The following is a 15,789-nucleotide window of genomic DNA, read 5'->3' on the forward strand; positions in this document are numbered from 1 at the left end:
ATCTATAAAACAATAATTACATTAAAATCTTGCTTTTTATTTATGAACACTTATGGTTACCACAGCATTATCATACTTACATCACCAGTGGTAGACTATAATTCCCTAATTGAAATAGTTATACAAATTCTTTGATGCATAGACAACTATCAATACAGAGACAAAAACAAGCAATGGTTTTCCTGCACTGGTCACTGAACTTAGTCTCCTTGACCCAAAGCTTGGCTCCCTGCTTAAAAACAAGAACCATTGATTCATCTTAAAAACTTAGATGTTAAATACCAATTGAAGCAAGAATTTGAATAATCTCATACGTACCTTGGTATCAGTTTACCAGGCGCGGTTAACGCCATCTGTGGTGGAGCTGTTTCTCTTGGTTTCCCCTTTTGCACCTGATCTCGAGGTTTTACAGGTGATGGCTTGATGTTTGCACTGGGTGTTGCAACATCAGGGATTTCTATGGCCTTTGCCTGTATCAAGTGATGAATAGTGTTAAGATATAGGTATTTTACAACACCTCGATCCTAAAGCAATAGACGTAGACTAGCATGATTATCTCTGAGTTCTAAAAAAGTTGATGTTAAGTTTTCCGTGCCTACAAATGGCTTAAAATGTGTCCAAACTTCTTATATGGAAGGGTTATTATAACCTGGATTCTTAACTTTTCATTCTATTATCGACTTACGGTGAGTTATTGCGTATGGCTGCCATATAGGAACATAACACGAAGCATTGGAAATAACTTACCAAGTTTTTGAACTGTAAGTTATACAAAATGTCGATATATCGTTGCTTTGCTTGCTTAGTTTCTTTGTTCAGTTGCTTCCAAAAGCCATACATTGAGCCCATGTTCAATGCTTTGTTAGCATATATCTTCCATGTGTAGCTGAAAAAAAGCGTTGTTAGCGTAAGTGGAACATGATCGCAGGTAGGAGCGTCTATAATGCGCAAACACCGACAAACGAAAGAATTGAGCTGCAACCAGATCGACCAGACAAGGATCAAGTATTCAGATCAGTTCTAGAGCTTTTATAATACTAGTTATTGGAATGTTGATTTCCATCTTTGTTTTTAGTTTAAATCCGCAGAACACTCAAACTTGAAGATATGGTGCAAGATGCTAAAACTTACCACTCGTAAATACGTTGAAGTCCACCTTGAGATACCTGATCCCAGTATTCACTATCAGCTTTGCATTTTGTGAAGAAATCAGCAATTTTGTTGCTTGATTCATCTCCATTGTTGGGATCAATATGAAACCCTGAAACCCCGTCAACTATGATCTCTGCAGGTCCTCCTTGGTTTGTTGCAAAAGTTGGCAGCCCACAGTTCATGGCTTCGATAACAGTCAATCCAAAAGCTTCATATAATGCTGGCTGCACAAAAGCCCCCTTTGTGTCAGCAATACAACGATACAGTTCTCCATTGCGAGTCCTATCGTTTTGAGCTGCTATCCATCTGAATTGACCCTTAAGTTTATATTTCTCGACCAATTCGTGCATCTTTTTTATTTCAGCCATCTCTTCTCGATCTTTGGACTTCGATGGATCAAAGAAGCCTGCAACTACTACCAAGTTTACAAGACTTCTGAGCCGTTTGTTCTTTCCGAACCACTCTGTCAATCCAGTAATATTCTTAACTGTATCAAGCCTTGCCATCGAGAATATTATTGGTTTGCTTTTGTCCGCCAGATATCCCCTATTCGGCAAACAAAAATGTATTATATCCCCAATGATTAATCAGTAGATCGGTGTAACTTGATAACTTACATATGCTCGTGGTTGTCTTGTTCGTTGAAAAGTAATTCGTTGATTGCTGGATGAAACGAATGTAATCGTTTATCTTTCTCTGTATAAGGGAAATAAACTGATTGTTCTGCTCCAGGTGCAGCTATGTTGAACTTTGGATCAAACACATTAATTCCCGAGACAACTCTCCATAGTCCAGGCATGGTAAAAGCTGCATGGGTCTCATATTGACCCGACCTTTGATTACTACACAAACAACAAAAACAAGTCAAGACATGTAACTTTTGTATGGGTCGGAGACTCAGAGCAGTTTTTGTCCAAGATAAACAGTCGGAACAGTTTTTGTTCAACGTCTAACCTTCCTGCAATTTCTTGATATGTGCTTGTGATTATGAAATCAGCAGCATTCATTGAGATCAAATCTGCGGTGAATTGGCACGAGAAATGATATTTTTTTTCAAATTTTTTCCAGTTAACATCCGAATCTTCATACTTAGTCTTCTCCAACGCGTGTGCAATCGTCCCCTGCAATAAGAAGTACTCGTAAAATATTTACCAAAACCAGTGATTTGGAGCATTTGATCAAATCATGATACCATAAGTGCGGATTTATAAGAACCTGTGTTACTCCAAACTTTTTGGCCATAAGAGATGCTGCAATATTCCCATCTGTGTAGTTTCCGAGTATAAGATCTGGTTTACACTCCATTACCTCCAGTACTCTAGAAGATGCGTCCTAAGAGACACATGAAGATTTAGAGTCAAAACTGCTAATAAGTCAAAACGGGTAACATTTATACAATTCGAACTGACTTGAAGCACTTTATGTCCAGAATCTTGAATGTTTTATAAGTAAATTGAGTGTTGTGCATTACAATTGCACCTTACACAACTTTTGACCCGTTTTCCCCAAAATATATTTTATTTCACCCGCCTGGCCCGCTAAAGATAGACTAGAACCCAAGTTCACCATTTTAGTCAAATCTAACACCTCTATGTGAATACCAATGAGAACAAAATCCGGTGTCAGATATCGTTTGAACCTTGTAGTTGTGTTAAGATAATAACTATGTGTTGTTTTGAAATTTTTATAACTTGATAGTGCTTGAGACTTGCCTGTACGAATGTTTCAAGGTAGGGGTAGATATCAAACCGTGAGACCCATTGACGAACAATGCTTTTCGATGTTCTAAAAGGAACCCGGAGAATATGAGAATGCATGGTGTTCAAGATTGGTTCCAACTCCTCATTACACTTTGTTCCTTGTGCGTCAGGAATGAGTCGACTCACCTGCATATCGATGTATATTCATTGGAATATATTTAAGTATCGCAAGCCGTTGAATTACCAACTAATTAATGCACCCCGGAAGCGTACCACTAGAATCCTAGGCTTTGCATTCAATCCTTGCTGCTTTATTCTTAGTAATATCTCTTCTTCTAATGCTTTCACTTGATCAAGAATGTAGACCACCTGCGCAAGAAGTAAGTTGACTTTTAAGGTCAAATCGAGCCTTTAGTGAAACGAAAACTGACTCAGTTTCGTTACAAAATATAACTCAAATTTGTTTTTTCACTTTTATACTTTTATGATATGTTACTTAAGATGAAAATATCGTATATTTTAGGGGAAAAAATGATAATTTATTGCAACTTTTGAAGTTGATCAAGTCTGCATTTGACCATAAATATTAGTCACCTGGCCTCCGGTATCAGGCAATCCGAGAACATCTGATTGTCCAAAGTAGCCATGAATGGAAAAGATCACAATGTTGAATATAACCGGAAGTCTGCTAAAGAATGATTCCATGTTAATCGGATCTGGAGCTTGAAGAATCTCTGAAAGCATCTTCATTGTCTCCTTGACTCTTTGAGCAGTATCTCCCCAACCTTTTTCAAATCCCCATTCTTTAAGCCTAATATTATACATAAAAGACATTTGTCATCACAAGTCAAGTCAGTTGGTGATTTCATATAATGTAATGGAGATTCTGGTTAGGGATTACTTGGGCTCAAAGGTATGAAATTGCTCGTCTTTTGGGTGTGCAGATAAGTAAACATCAGCAACAATCAATGCTTTTTGGAGCTTGGAAACTGTATCTATTGTTTCATTGATCATAAGGTTCTGCAACCGGAAAAAAACAACAACTGTTTACTAGAACAATTTAATCAATTTAGTATATCAGAAACTTAGAATTGTGCAGACTTCAGTAGTTAAAATGTAGAAGTTAGAAGGCAGTGATTTTTAATTACAAATGTGACATTACTTGTAATAATGTCTATGTATGCGTCAAAGAATTGTATAGTGCAACTTAACTATAATTCTATACCTCTCCATGATGATTTAGAGCTAGTAGGTGGTCGAGCAATGGCTTTGCATTCTCTAGATCACCACCGAGTCTTGAAGTGGTGAACTTTGAAATGTAGTTGAGGCCATTGCCGATTGATGAAGAGAGGGTTAGCCGAGGTGTACCAAAATCAAATGCTTCAAAATCTACTTCAAGGGCGTTTTCATCCTTTGCCCTGCTCATTCATTGTTCTTTTAGTTTGTAAGTGATAGTAGGCTTGTACACGAGGTTCAAATGAAATATATTCTCCAAATGGATTAAACAAACTAAATAATATTCTTCATTCCAACATCTAGCGAACCGATAAGATAATTAACATCAAGTTTTAACGTTGTATTCTGATAATCAAGTCACAAGCCTTATGTTACATATAATAAATGGCGGTATACTTGTTTTTTTTTTTTTTTATTTTAAAAATGACTCATAAAGCAAAAACACGACGCACCATTCATTATCATAGATGGATTCCTTAAACTTCAAATATTGTGCAGGAGTAAGCGATTGAACGGTGATATCATCAGCATTGACCTTTAGGTAAGCCCATCGTCCAGGACTCACCCTCACCCCTAATACAACATATGGTGGAATTATCACTATCTCCTGCATTTTCATCACAAACGGAACCCTTTATTAATTTCATTAAAGTATGTTGCTATTTCTTAGCATGAGCTAAATAGAATGAACTTAAGTGGTCCATATCTACACAAATAAGATGCTCATTTGACTTCTTAATATAGATACTTAAAATATTCGTAATATTTTCTGATCTCGATGTATTAAAATGAGCTCATTCCAATTCTCATAATCAATCATGTCTAAACGTATTAATCAGTCAAAAAATGTTGATCACATTTTATTTAGTTATATTAATACATATATATATATATATATATATATATATATATATATATATATATATATATATATTACCTGTGTTTCACTCAGGATTTGTCCTAGTGAACCATCCAAAATCTTGGCCTTTTCAAGCTTGTCATCAATGTGGTTTTCAATTATGTTAATCAATTCCTGGGGTTTTGCCACTCTTTTCCCACGTGATGTAAACCTTTAGAGACAAGAAATAATAAGCATTCTTATTTTTATACAAGACAACATGCATTATGAATATTTATTTGTTGCACTTTGCATTCTTTTCTTTAAAAAACTTATTTGACACTTCAATATGTTAGAATGTGCATACCGATCAAAGCATCTTTTTGCATGGTACCGGCTTTGCTTCAACGCATCATCCAAATTCTTTGCTACTCCCAAATCCATGAAATATAACAAAATGCAAATATATCGTGACAATTAATGACAAGCCTTTCAATTCACGTTGATCTTATTGTTTCGGGATGATGTCTTTGTTGTCGAAAGCTAACAAGACCAACTTTTATATATTATTATGACCATTGGCTGAAAATTTTGTTTTTATAGGGAAGTTGTATAGCAGTAAAAGACTTTGAAGGCAAGAGGAAAGATGGTTTTGTGGGCAGAGAAAGAACATTCTTTGGTTCAATGTGTGGGCCAAAAACAAACATTTGACTTGTGCAAAGGAAAAGAATATGTGATTTGGTACATGATCAAATCTTGGTTCTTTATCAATGTGTTTCAATTCTACTCATGTCAGGAAGAAAAGTATTATATATTTCTATGTTAGATTAATTAGCAGTTATTCAAGGTCTCCAATATGTGATTTTGTGAGATCTTAATTTCCGTACCTCGCCATTGATGGGATCAAGTAGTGCTGTTATTTTTGACAGTTTTAATAAATTTTAGATGGGTTTCGTCAAACGCAACCCTTAGGGCTGCAGTTAAGGTGCATTAGATAGTTTGTACATTTACTTTAAAATTCAGAGGTGTACTTTTAATATGAAAGGAAAAAACTTTTTATGCACATTAAACGCAGCACTAACATTTTTCAAAATTTTAAAAGATGCAAGTCTCTAGCAACAATGGACTAAATGTCATTATGATTAGTTAATAGCAACATGATTAACTCTACTAGGATAAACTGTGTCTACGTTTTTTTAATCTGATGACATGCCTCACAGTCTCAAACACCCCTCGTTTTGTTTGGTTTTAAACTCTCAAGTCGCAACTCACAAGCCACATTCACTTATTGGGTCATATTTAGTAGAAAAAAGGGTATGTTTTATTACAGGTAACCTTTCATATCTGGGCTAGTTTTGCTCCAGTTGTATTCATATGGGCCACTCTATATATCAACCAACTGGCCTTTAATAAAGCCCATAAGTGGAGTAGTTAGTTAGCTACGATGTGCCACGGCAAAATGATATTTCCAGCAATAACATCTATACTAATATACTATATAAAAATTATATCCCATGTTAAAAAGTTAAGATTTTTGGGACATACGAAATTACAATTTACCCTTAATAAATTAGCTTACACAATCATTTCATTATCTTCTAAAAGATATCCAATACTCTTTCAAATCAAATATTTTTATATCAAATACCTACACCACTTGACGCATCTGTCGCCGCCGTCACCATCTGTCGATGCCACTACATCAGTGTCACTGTTATCGCCGCCGCATTCTGCGGGTACCATAGGTTACAATTATATATGCGCTACTAATTTATTACTTATACAGTCTATCTTTTATTTAAGCTTTGTAAATTATGATCGATTAATCATAGGTTATCACTTCTCTTCTACTAGGTGACAATTAACAAAAGATGTTAGTATTGGGTTTAAATTATGTAATCGTTTGGTTCAAATACGAGATTCCATAATAATGAGCTATATTAGGGATGAGCATTTGGACCGAAATCCGTGACCGACCTGCCCGAAGGGCTAACGAGCCGGGTCACGGGTCACGCTTTTGTTGCATTTTCGGGTCTCGGGTTGCGCAGGTCGGGCCGGGTCAAGCCAAAAACCGAAAAAAAAGTGAAGGAAACTCGTAACCCGCCTGAACCGACCCGAACCAAACCATCACGGGTCGGGTCACAGTTCCGATTTTCATACACTTACAGGTCGCGGGTCGGGCCATTTGCCCATCCCTGAGCTATATAACATGCTCATGACGACGTTCATTAGACCGGTTATTAATCCATTATCCATCTTTTATAACTTGAAAAACTTCAAACCTTTTCGTAACATAGTCCTTTGTTTTTTCTTTTCAGCTTCCTAAGTTGTCTAGCTTGAGCCATGTCTTGTTACAAAATCTTCATGTATGTGCCTTCTCCCTTTGTTATATCGGTAAATATTAATTTTAGTTTTTATGGAAAGTTAATAATACAATAAAAATAAAAAATATATAGCAAGAACTCGTTATAAGTGGCCTAGGAATTTATTTTTTTGGTGAGAATTGAATATACAAAAAGTCAAACTAATTTTAGTGATTAAAAAGGAAAATCCATATATTTACGAGGAGATGTCCCCGGTGGTTGAGTAAAATAAAATTCCTCAAAATTATATTTATCTTTGACTTTGAGTTGTGAGAAAACTTATAAGACATATGACCAGTCAAATAAAAAATCAACACTAGACATTTTTTTTTATCGTTAAATGGCTTGTAACGAAAAAATATATGTCCTTGTAAAATGTATGTTTTTGATATTTTTTTTTAGTTATTTTCTAGTGTATAAATCGAACTCTTGGCAATACAATTATACAAGTGATCTTAAATAATTTAACATATATAGGAATCATCTCTCCTTGTGCGTTCATATAGCCTACAGTCTTCAAGGGCACCTTAACCTATCATCACCTTGTCTTTTACAACATCTACCAAGCAACCTCTTATAATCATTCTTCTGAAACCACAATTGATATCCATTAGCAGGGGTGGATAACTTGTGAGACACAAGCTTAGCTATTTTGAACTTTCATTTATTATGCCTAGCTAGAACATTTTTCACATATATTTCCATATATGATGTTCCTAGCTAGGTAGGTGGGATACATATAATGTGTAGAAAAACATCAATAGTTAATCTTCTGTGATTAACTCACCATCCTTTGAATTAACATCATGTTTATTTAATTTGTCTCTATGAAATGATCAAACAAATATACAATTATATGTATATATAAAAAGAAGTTGTATGCTTCTTTGTATTTTTTAATGGTTTCTAAGTAAGTCTGAAATATATTGCTTTTAGAACAACATATTTCTTTCTCTTAAATTATACGAATTTCTAAATTCATGCAACCCAAGACTTACCGAATAACCCTTAAAGATATGAGGAATGAAACTTGAACTTTGGTAAGAAACCTCAAAGTCAAAGATGTTACCAATACGTCACCAACTCCCTTGATTTAAATTTGAAATCTTGAGGTTACAAAAGTTCCTATCTATGGTATGGTACATACGTCTAGAAATGAATAAAGAAATGTTGTTAGGAGAATAAATCATATCTTTTTAACATCAAAACAATAATACTTTCTTAACAGGAAAAACAAATGATTACTCAAGGAAGGAAGGTTTATAGAGTAAAAGAGGGAAGAGTGGTAAAGATGATAAGAAAAGATGTTAAAAGTAGAAACATGTCTAAGTCTTGAAGTGATTAAACTCAAGAATTAATAATGATTGGTAGGGTTGGATTAGAATCTAATGGTGTTTGTTTGGAGGAGTTTAGAAGAGAGGGAACATGATGGCCTCTATGTTTACATTTACAAGCCTGAAACCAGACATTATCACTCCTCCTAAAAGATCTCCAATCAATCTCTTGGAACTCACACCACATTACACATATCATTCCCCTTTTTAGACCCCCTTCCTTTTGCTTTTTGCCAAATCCCACCATCCATGACACCATCTTTATGTCATCAAAACCCCCACACATTCATAATACCATGGTTCCTTGTGTAATTTCATTTCTTCGTATAGATAAGGCATTTTTGTTTTTTCCGAATTTTATTAGTGATGTTTTTTTAAAAGATATAACGAATAAATAGATAATGCCATTAGGTTTGGTGTGTTCATGTCGAGTTCGAATTCTGACAACGCCCTAAAGGGTTTCGTTTCCCATGTGTCGATGAGTATGACATTGCTAAGGTCTCTTCACCACAGTTTTATGTGACATGATACGAACCATTGACCCCTAAGGAAGCAACCACAAAGTGAAAGACTTTTTAACCAGTGGGCTATCACCCTAATGGATTAGTGATGTTGTATAGCATTTTATCGTGTAATTAGTGTTTTTCATAACTATAGTCTCTTGCTCGATCTCTTAACCTCTTATAAATTTTTGTCATACAAAGAGTGATGGATTAGAAAACTATCAATTAGCAAACAACTAGCTAGAACGCTCTTTTGGTACTTTTGTTAGTTTTTTTTAAGAGCTTTGAGGAAACGCGAAAATGGCAATAGTTAAAGTTTGTCCACACATTAGAATACTAACGATAATTAAAAAGTATATATCTTATTGAAATAACACGTACGTACTTCATGTACTAGATTTTTGGATTATTAATTATGTTAGTACTGTATGTAATAAACTAATCAACCATCAAGAAATCGTAGATTGTAACAAAAGAAGGACTTTATTGTAATTTCGTCCGATTAGCAATAATTTAGAGGGTATTATAATAATGACTTATGACTCATCTATTTGACCATACTATCCAATCGGGCCATGCATTGTTTTTTCCTTCTTTTTTTTTTTTATATATGCATAGTTTTTCTTTAATTGTAAAATAAACGTTTTATTGAATTTTTTTTAATTAGTTGAACTTTTCTTAATTAAAGGTAAGATACTTTTGCTTAATTAGAAAAGAAAAACTAATTCGTTTTATTATTATTTTTTTTTATATATAAATAGAGGTATATTATTATTCGTTCAATCTGAACCTACGTGTTTGTACATGTAGATTTTCTTTAATAAAATGGCAATCTATATTAAAAATACTAGCACGTATCCGTTAAAAGCGGTGGTGGTCATGACGAAAATGGTGTGATGGTGGAGTGACTGTTGGTGGTAGAAGCGGCATCTAATGATGTAGATAATTGATGTAAAATTAATTGTTGTAAAGGGCTAATGGTAATATTTAATTGACAGCGTAATTTAGTTATTAATAATGATATTTTAAACAATTACTCCATGTAATTTTGAACAAAAGGGACTAATTTTTTTAGAATATTATATAGATAAAAACATATATATATATATATATATATATATATATATATATATATATATATATATATATATAGTGGCAACTAGATATGTACATATACCATTGAATATGTACCAAATTCAAAATCTTGAGCCTCTCGAAGTTAAAAATTCAAAGCAATATCATTTAAACAACGTAAAAAGAAAATACATCCATATGTTTGGATGTTCACATTTTGATTTGGACTAAAAAAATAAATAAAAGGTACTGCGTGTAGAAAAAAGCATATTATGAATCAATCTAAAGGATAATACTACATTTTCTATAAAAATGTTATTTGATTAATGAGATGATTTTACAAACTTTTATAAATGTGATGTCAAAAACTATCTATATTGAGTATTTTTTTTAAAGAAGAGAAAAGAAAGGGGGGAAAGGGAGTGAAATTGGAATTGGAATTGGAAACATAATAATAAGGGAAATGTAAATGAGAGAATGGGAGATGATGAAGCTTGCGTGGAGCAATCAAGTGAGATTCCAAGGAAGGCACGAGTACAATGATGTGGCGTGTAACTCCATCCCAACTTCAAACTTATATATATTTTTTGGTAATTTAAATCCTGTATAGCTAGTTTCATTATAACACATTTTAGACTTGTAATATATGAAAAAGTAGATTATATCTCGATTAATACACGGATAAACATGTATAACTAATAAAATACTACAATTTTATGATAATATATTGACAAATTGTAAATAAAAGGGGTTGAAAAACAATAATATTGTATTTGTTAGAAAAAGAATTGCAAAATGTAAATATAAAGAAAAAAAAAAGAGGGATTTTAGTGATTAATTGTCAACATACTTAATCTTTATATTATATTTGTATCATTTTATTAATTTAACAAATATAAACATAAGATGTTGAAACTTGACAATGTTGTCATTTTTATAATTTTATATTTTTTTAATTATTCTAAACGCTATACATAGATTATATATATGTTTTATTTAAATATCATAACATCAAAAAAATTATTTTTTTCAAAAAATAATATAAAGTTCATGGATTAATTTTCATAATTATATCATTAAATTAATTACTTTCTAGAATTATAAAATATAGAAACTTACTTTCCATAACTAATAACAATATTTAAATTTATTTAAATTAAAATTAAATCTATAAAGTGTTATAAAAGGTAAATGACATCATCAATTTGATTTAATGGTTAGTTTTATCCAAGAGTTTAAACTTCTTCATTTTGAAATTAAGGTTTATCTTTTATATATATATAAAGAGTAGATAATTTGTTGTTTGATTTATATAGTTAAACTAAAATTTTCTTTCGAGTTTTATGAGAGAAAGTTATTATTATTCAATGTAATGGGTGTTTAAAAGTAGATATATTTATTAAATATTACTCCATATGATTTAGATTTAATAATATAATTGCTTGTTTTTAATGTTCTAATCTCATATAATCATTATAAACATACGTACATACATAATGAAGACTAGTAAATAAGAATGACAAAAGAATAAAATAAAGAACAAGGGGGAATGGGGAAGGGCTCGAGAAAGATTAATGAAGTGGGATTTGGTAGTGTCGGGAGGCATGAGCATGAACTTGAATCTCACTAACATGTCATGTCTTGTTCTCAAATATGATATATCCAAATGACACCTCTCCTCAATCATTCTCACCCTCGAACTTTTTTTTGTTTTTGTTTCAAAAAGTTAGTTTCGATTTAGACGTGCTGAAGGCAATTTGAACCAGCGATTTGCTGAACCTGCAACCCACTCTTCATAGAAAATATATTGAAATGCAAAACTCAAGACTTGAACCCGAGATTTTGGGAAAAACCCACCTCCGAAGACGTGGATTTAGAAGAAACCTATTAGAAAGCGATATCTATATCATAATTGTTGATGAATCTATCACATATGTTTTAGTGATTTGTATATGCTTCAAACATTTTATTATGTGGTAATTAAATACATTACGAGTAAATATTTGTGCTTCAAACATTTTATTATGTGGTAATTTAATACATTACGAGTAAATATTTGTGGGATCAATATCACTAACCCAAACTATTTCCCTTTCAAAATAAACATATAGTGAAATATGACATTTAATATTATAAATTGTATCTATATATTTTATTTTATGATCATCACACATAATAAATTAAAAATAAAATAAAGAAACATGGATATAGATACGTATATTTGTATGTGTAGTAGGATGATTTAGATATAAATGTAAGAAAATATAGAATTACTCAAACAAGTATTAGAGTGAATATATATGTATAATTATTTAAACCGATTTTTGTGTTTTAAAATTTTTCAATATTTGAAATAACTAAGTTAAAAGGAAAGAAGACAAAAGATAAAAAAAAATGAAAAATATAATACAAGAGATAAAAGCAAATGATGGATGATTTGTTTTGTTGACATTGAAGACTAGATTAACTAATTAAAATTTTTTCCGGTTTTTATCTAGGTCATAGTTTTAAGTTTTTGGTGTGACATGTTATGAGGGTTTTTTGAATCACATGTAATGGCTTATGGTCTACATCTCATAATCTATAGTATATGAAGGGCTTCACTACTGTGTGGTTAGATGTCCCCTGATATAAGCTACTGCTTTTATGCTTATATAACTCTTTTGAGAAACAAACTATAGGGAATTTTTTTTTAGCTTATATTGCAATAACAAGGATTTCCCATCAAAAGTTCCATAATCAACATTAGTCAATCCAATAACCTATAAGTTTATCCAATGTTGTGGAAATCAATCTAACTCATGGAGTAATCCTTGCTTGTATTTACCCGGAGTATGGGTAGTCAAGTCAGGACAACACTGATAAAACTCAGGTCAAACTTGGTCAAACTCGTGCGAACTCAATCAAACTAGGCCAAAATCAGGTCAAACTTGGGTCAAGTTTGGTAGACCTTTTCTTTTTCATTTTTTTTCTTTTTGTTTTGAAGTATTACTTTTTATGTTTCAAAATAAATTAAATTTGATTTTGAAGTATTTTTATGTTTAATTATGCTTAAGTTTGAACTTTCTAGTTAATTTTTTATTTTGTTTTTGTTTATAAATATCTCAATCCGAGTCGCGAGTACTCCCTGAAACTCCCCGGTTTACCAAAAATTCCCGATTCGCCACCTTGTCGAGCCGATTTCAAGTCATGAGTTTTCCAACATTGAGCTTATGTAACATAGACAATAAATTGTTTTTGTTTTAATTTACAATCATAAGCCAAAATCGATAAACTAGACCAAATACCCTCTAAAAGTTAAATAAACAAGCTTCACTTTTTTCTTTTTTAATAGTCAATTCCTATTTAACACCTTACCATATAATGATAATGAAATCTTACACGTACTATAAATTATGATATGTACGTAGACCATAAATTTTTACAAATAATATATAGAAAAATTTCAAAACACATCATTTCAAAAAATCAAACTCATGACCTAAAATAAAATCAACGATAACTTTGACCTATTGATTTAATCTTCGTCGTTAACTTCACGTTTTTAGTCTTTAGTTTTGGAGAATCAAAATAACATTAATACTCTTATTAATATAAATTTATTAATATAAATGACTACTACTATATATATCCTCATTAATTAACAACTGTACAGTGTAGCATTTAAAATTTTATGTACTTTTTAAAAATTGTAGCTAAGCTGAAGTTTTTTTTATTTATTAAACAATTATAGTAGTATTTACATTGTGGTAAGCTAATGGTCAAATTCAAGGACTGCCCCGCGTCAAATACACTTTATTTTTAAACTGTATGACAAACATATATACACTTGTAAAAATGATATATAGTATAAGTTGTTTAGATGGTAACTAGTTATTAACATTATCAAGTCAAATTCTTTTGTGGCCCTGGCTTAGAAAACCTGAAAATTTTTAAAAAATATGGTTGACATGCTACATGTGCATTTGGCATGCTAGACTATATTTTAATAAGATATTAATATCGTTATTAATATAAACCGTGGGATGGTGTTGTCGGTTAGTAGCATATATGTTTATTTATTAATATATATACATTTATCCAACTTAAATCTTACTCCCTTTACCTCACAGATTTCAAACATTCCTCCTATAACACCTGTGTCAATGGGCTTCAATTCTTCGGTATCACCAAAGAGGTCGTCGATAAAAATCTGTTGATACGGTGTCGTCAATTGAAGCTCGTTGATTGTAAACAGAAAACTGAAAAAAAAAAAAAAAAAAGACAGACATGTATCCAATCTAGCCCAATTAACCATTTTAGATAAAAGAAATATGAATTTTTTTGTAACAACGGAATATATTATAAATGAAACAAACTAGCAAGATGCTGAAAGGTCAGAATACAAAAATAAAGTAGAGAAACATCACTAAAATAAACAATCTCTAAAGTCGATCAATCCATTGTGGAGCCGTCCCTGAACATGCAGGTGACGATTCAAACATGGAGGCTTTTTTGGCGACTATATGACGACGCCTTCCGATAGGCCGGGTAAAATTTTAAGTGAACTAAGGGGATAAAGAGAAACTGCTAAAATTTTAATGAGACAAATTAAGAGATCAAGAAGATGGCTACATAGATATCATCTTAGCTAGTGTCGTCACTCGTCAACGATCATTTGTGGCGCGATTAGGTTGCCGAGTTATCAATTTTTTTGGGATTTACTTCCTAAGACATTAATCAAGCTAGATTAATCATGAAGTTGGTAGAATTATAAAGTTTAAAATGTAACTAGGATTTATGAGAGCGTAGACCAATAAATAGAGCTGAGGTTATATTTAAAGTCGCTAGGAGGAAATTGAAATAACTATTTATGGTAGGCATCAGCCTAGGAGCTAAATGAAATAAACGGAAAGGCTTAATAAGCACAAAATTAAAAACCAAAACATTATAGAGACTAATAAATCATCACTGGAAACTATAAGGGGTAAAGGTGCAGTTGGTAATTCTCATCCGTTCCTTTCATTGGTTAGAATTGGTAAATTGGTTTCCTACGCCTTAGTATTGGCAAAAAAATGGAAAGGAGCATCAGCAAGACATATCGGCTCCATTAGGGCGATCAACATGAACGTTGGATGGGAACATTGTCTTAAAATTATGTGTGAATATATATTAAAATATCAAAGTGGGGAAGTTGGCTCCAAATCGGCACTACACTTATTTTGGCCAAATTTAGCAAATTTTGGCATTGCCACATGACAAGTTACGATGACGATCTTGTTGTAAAATTATGTTGATGCTTGTTAAGATTCGAACCTGGGTCTCTCAAACCCAAACTCACACCAATCTTTGTGTCAATGAATTAGCAACATTGAAAAGCTTATTTAATATATATAAAGTAAATATTAGTGAAAGGTATGGAAATTCCCTTTTCCAAGTATAGTACATGCATATTTGTGTGGATTTAGTTTTCATGGTTGAGTGAACCTAGCTAGAGTTTCAAATAGCACTTAGGAGACACAATGGAACCAAAGTGGCCAACTTTATCCACCTTTAATTTGGTAATAGCTAGCACAAGCTAAAAATCTTTGTAACTAGTATCCATTCATT

General features: G+C 32.2%; 1 protein-coding gene across 1 annotated transcript; it reads right to left on the reverse strand.

Annotated features, from left to right (window-relative positions):
• Positions 1–16: 16 nt before the first annotated feature.
• On the reverse strand, positions 17–5,477 carry LOC122584953 (sucrose synthase 7-like). Its single transcript, XM_043757078.1, has 15 exons — positions 5,294–5,477; positions 5,026–5,158; positions 4,541–4,695; positions 4,078–4,270; positions 3,754–3,872; positions 3,447–3,663; positions 3,126–3,221; positions 2,865–3,038; positions 2,368–2,484; positions 2,107–2,273; positions 1,770–1,994; positions 1,132–1,698; positions 748–886; positions 319–470; positions 17–229 (listed from the first exon to the last, which is right to left on the reverse strand). Exons 1-15 carry the CDS (start codon positions 5,368–5,370, stop codon positions 106–108), a joined length of 2,655 nt encoding a protein of 884 aa, XP_043613013.1. The 5' UTR covers positions 5,371–5,477; the 3' UTR covers positions 17–105.
• Between the last annotated feature and the right edge of the window lie 10,312 nt (positions 5,478–15,789).

This window comes from Erigeron canadensis, chromosome 1 (genome assembly GCF_010389155.1).
Source record: "Erigeron canadensis isolate Cc75 chromosome 1, C_canadensis_v1, whole genome shotgun sequence".
Lineage (NCBI taxonomy): Eukaryota > Viridiplantae > Streptophyta > Magnoliopsida > Asterales > Asteraceae > Erigeron > Erigeron canadensis.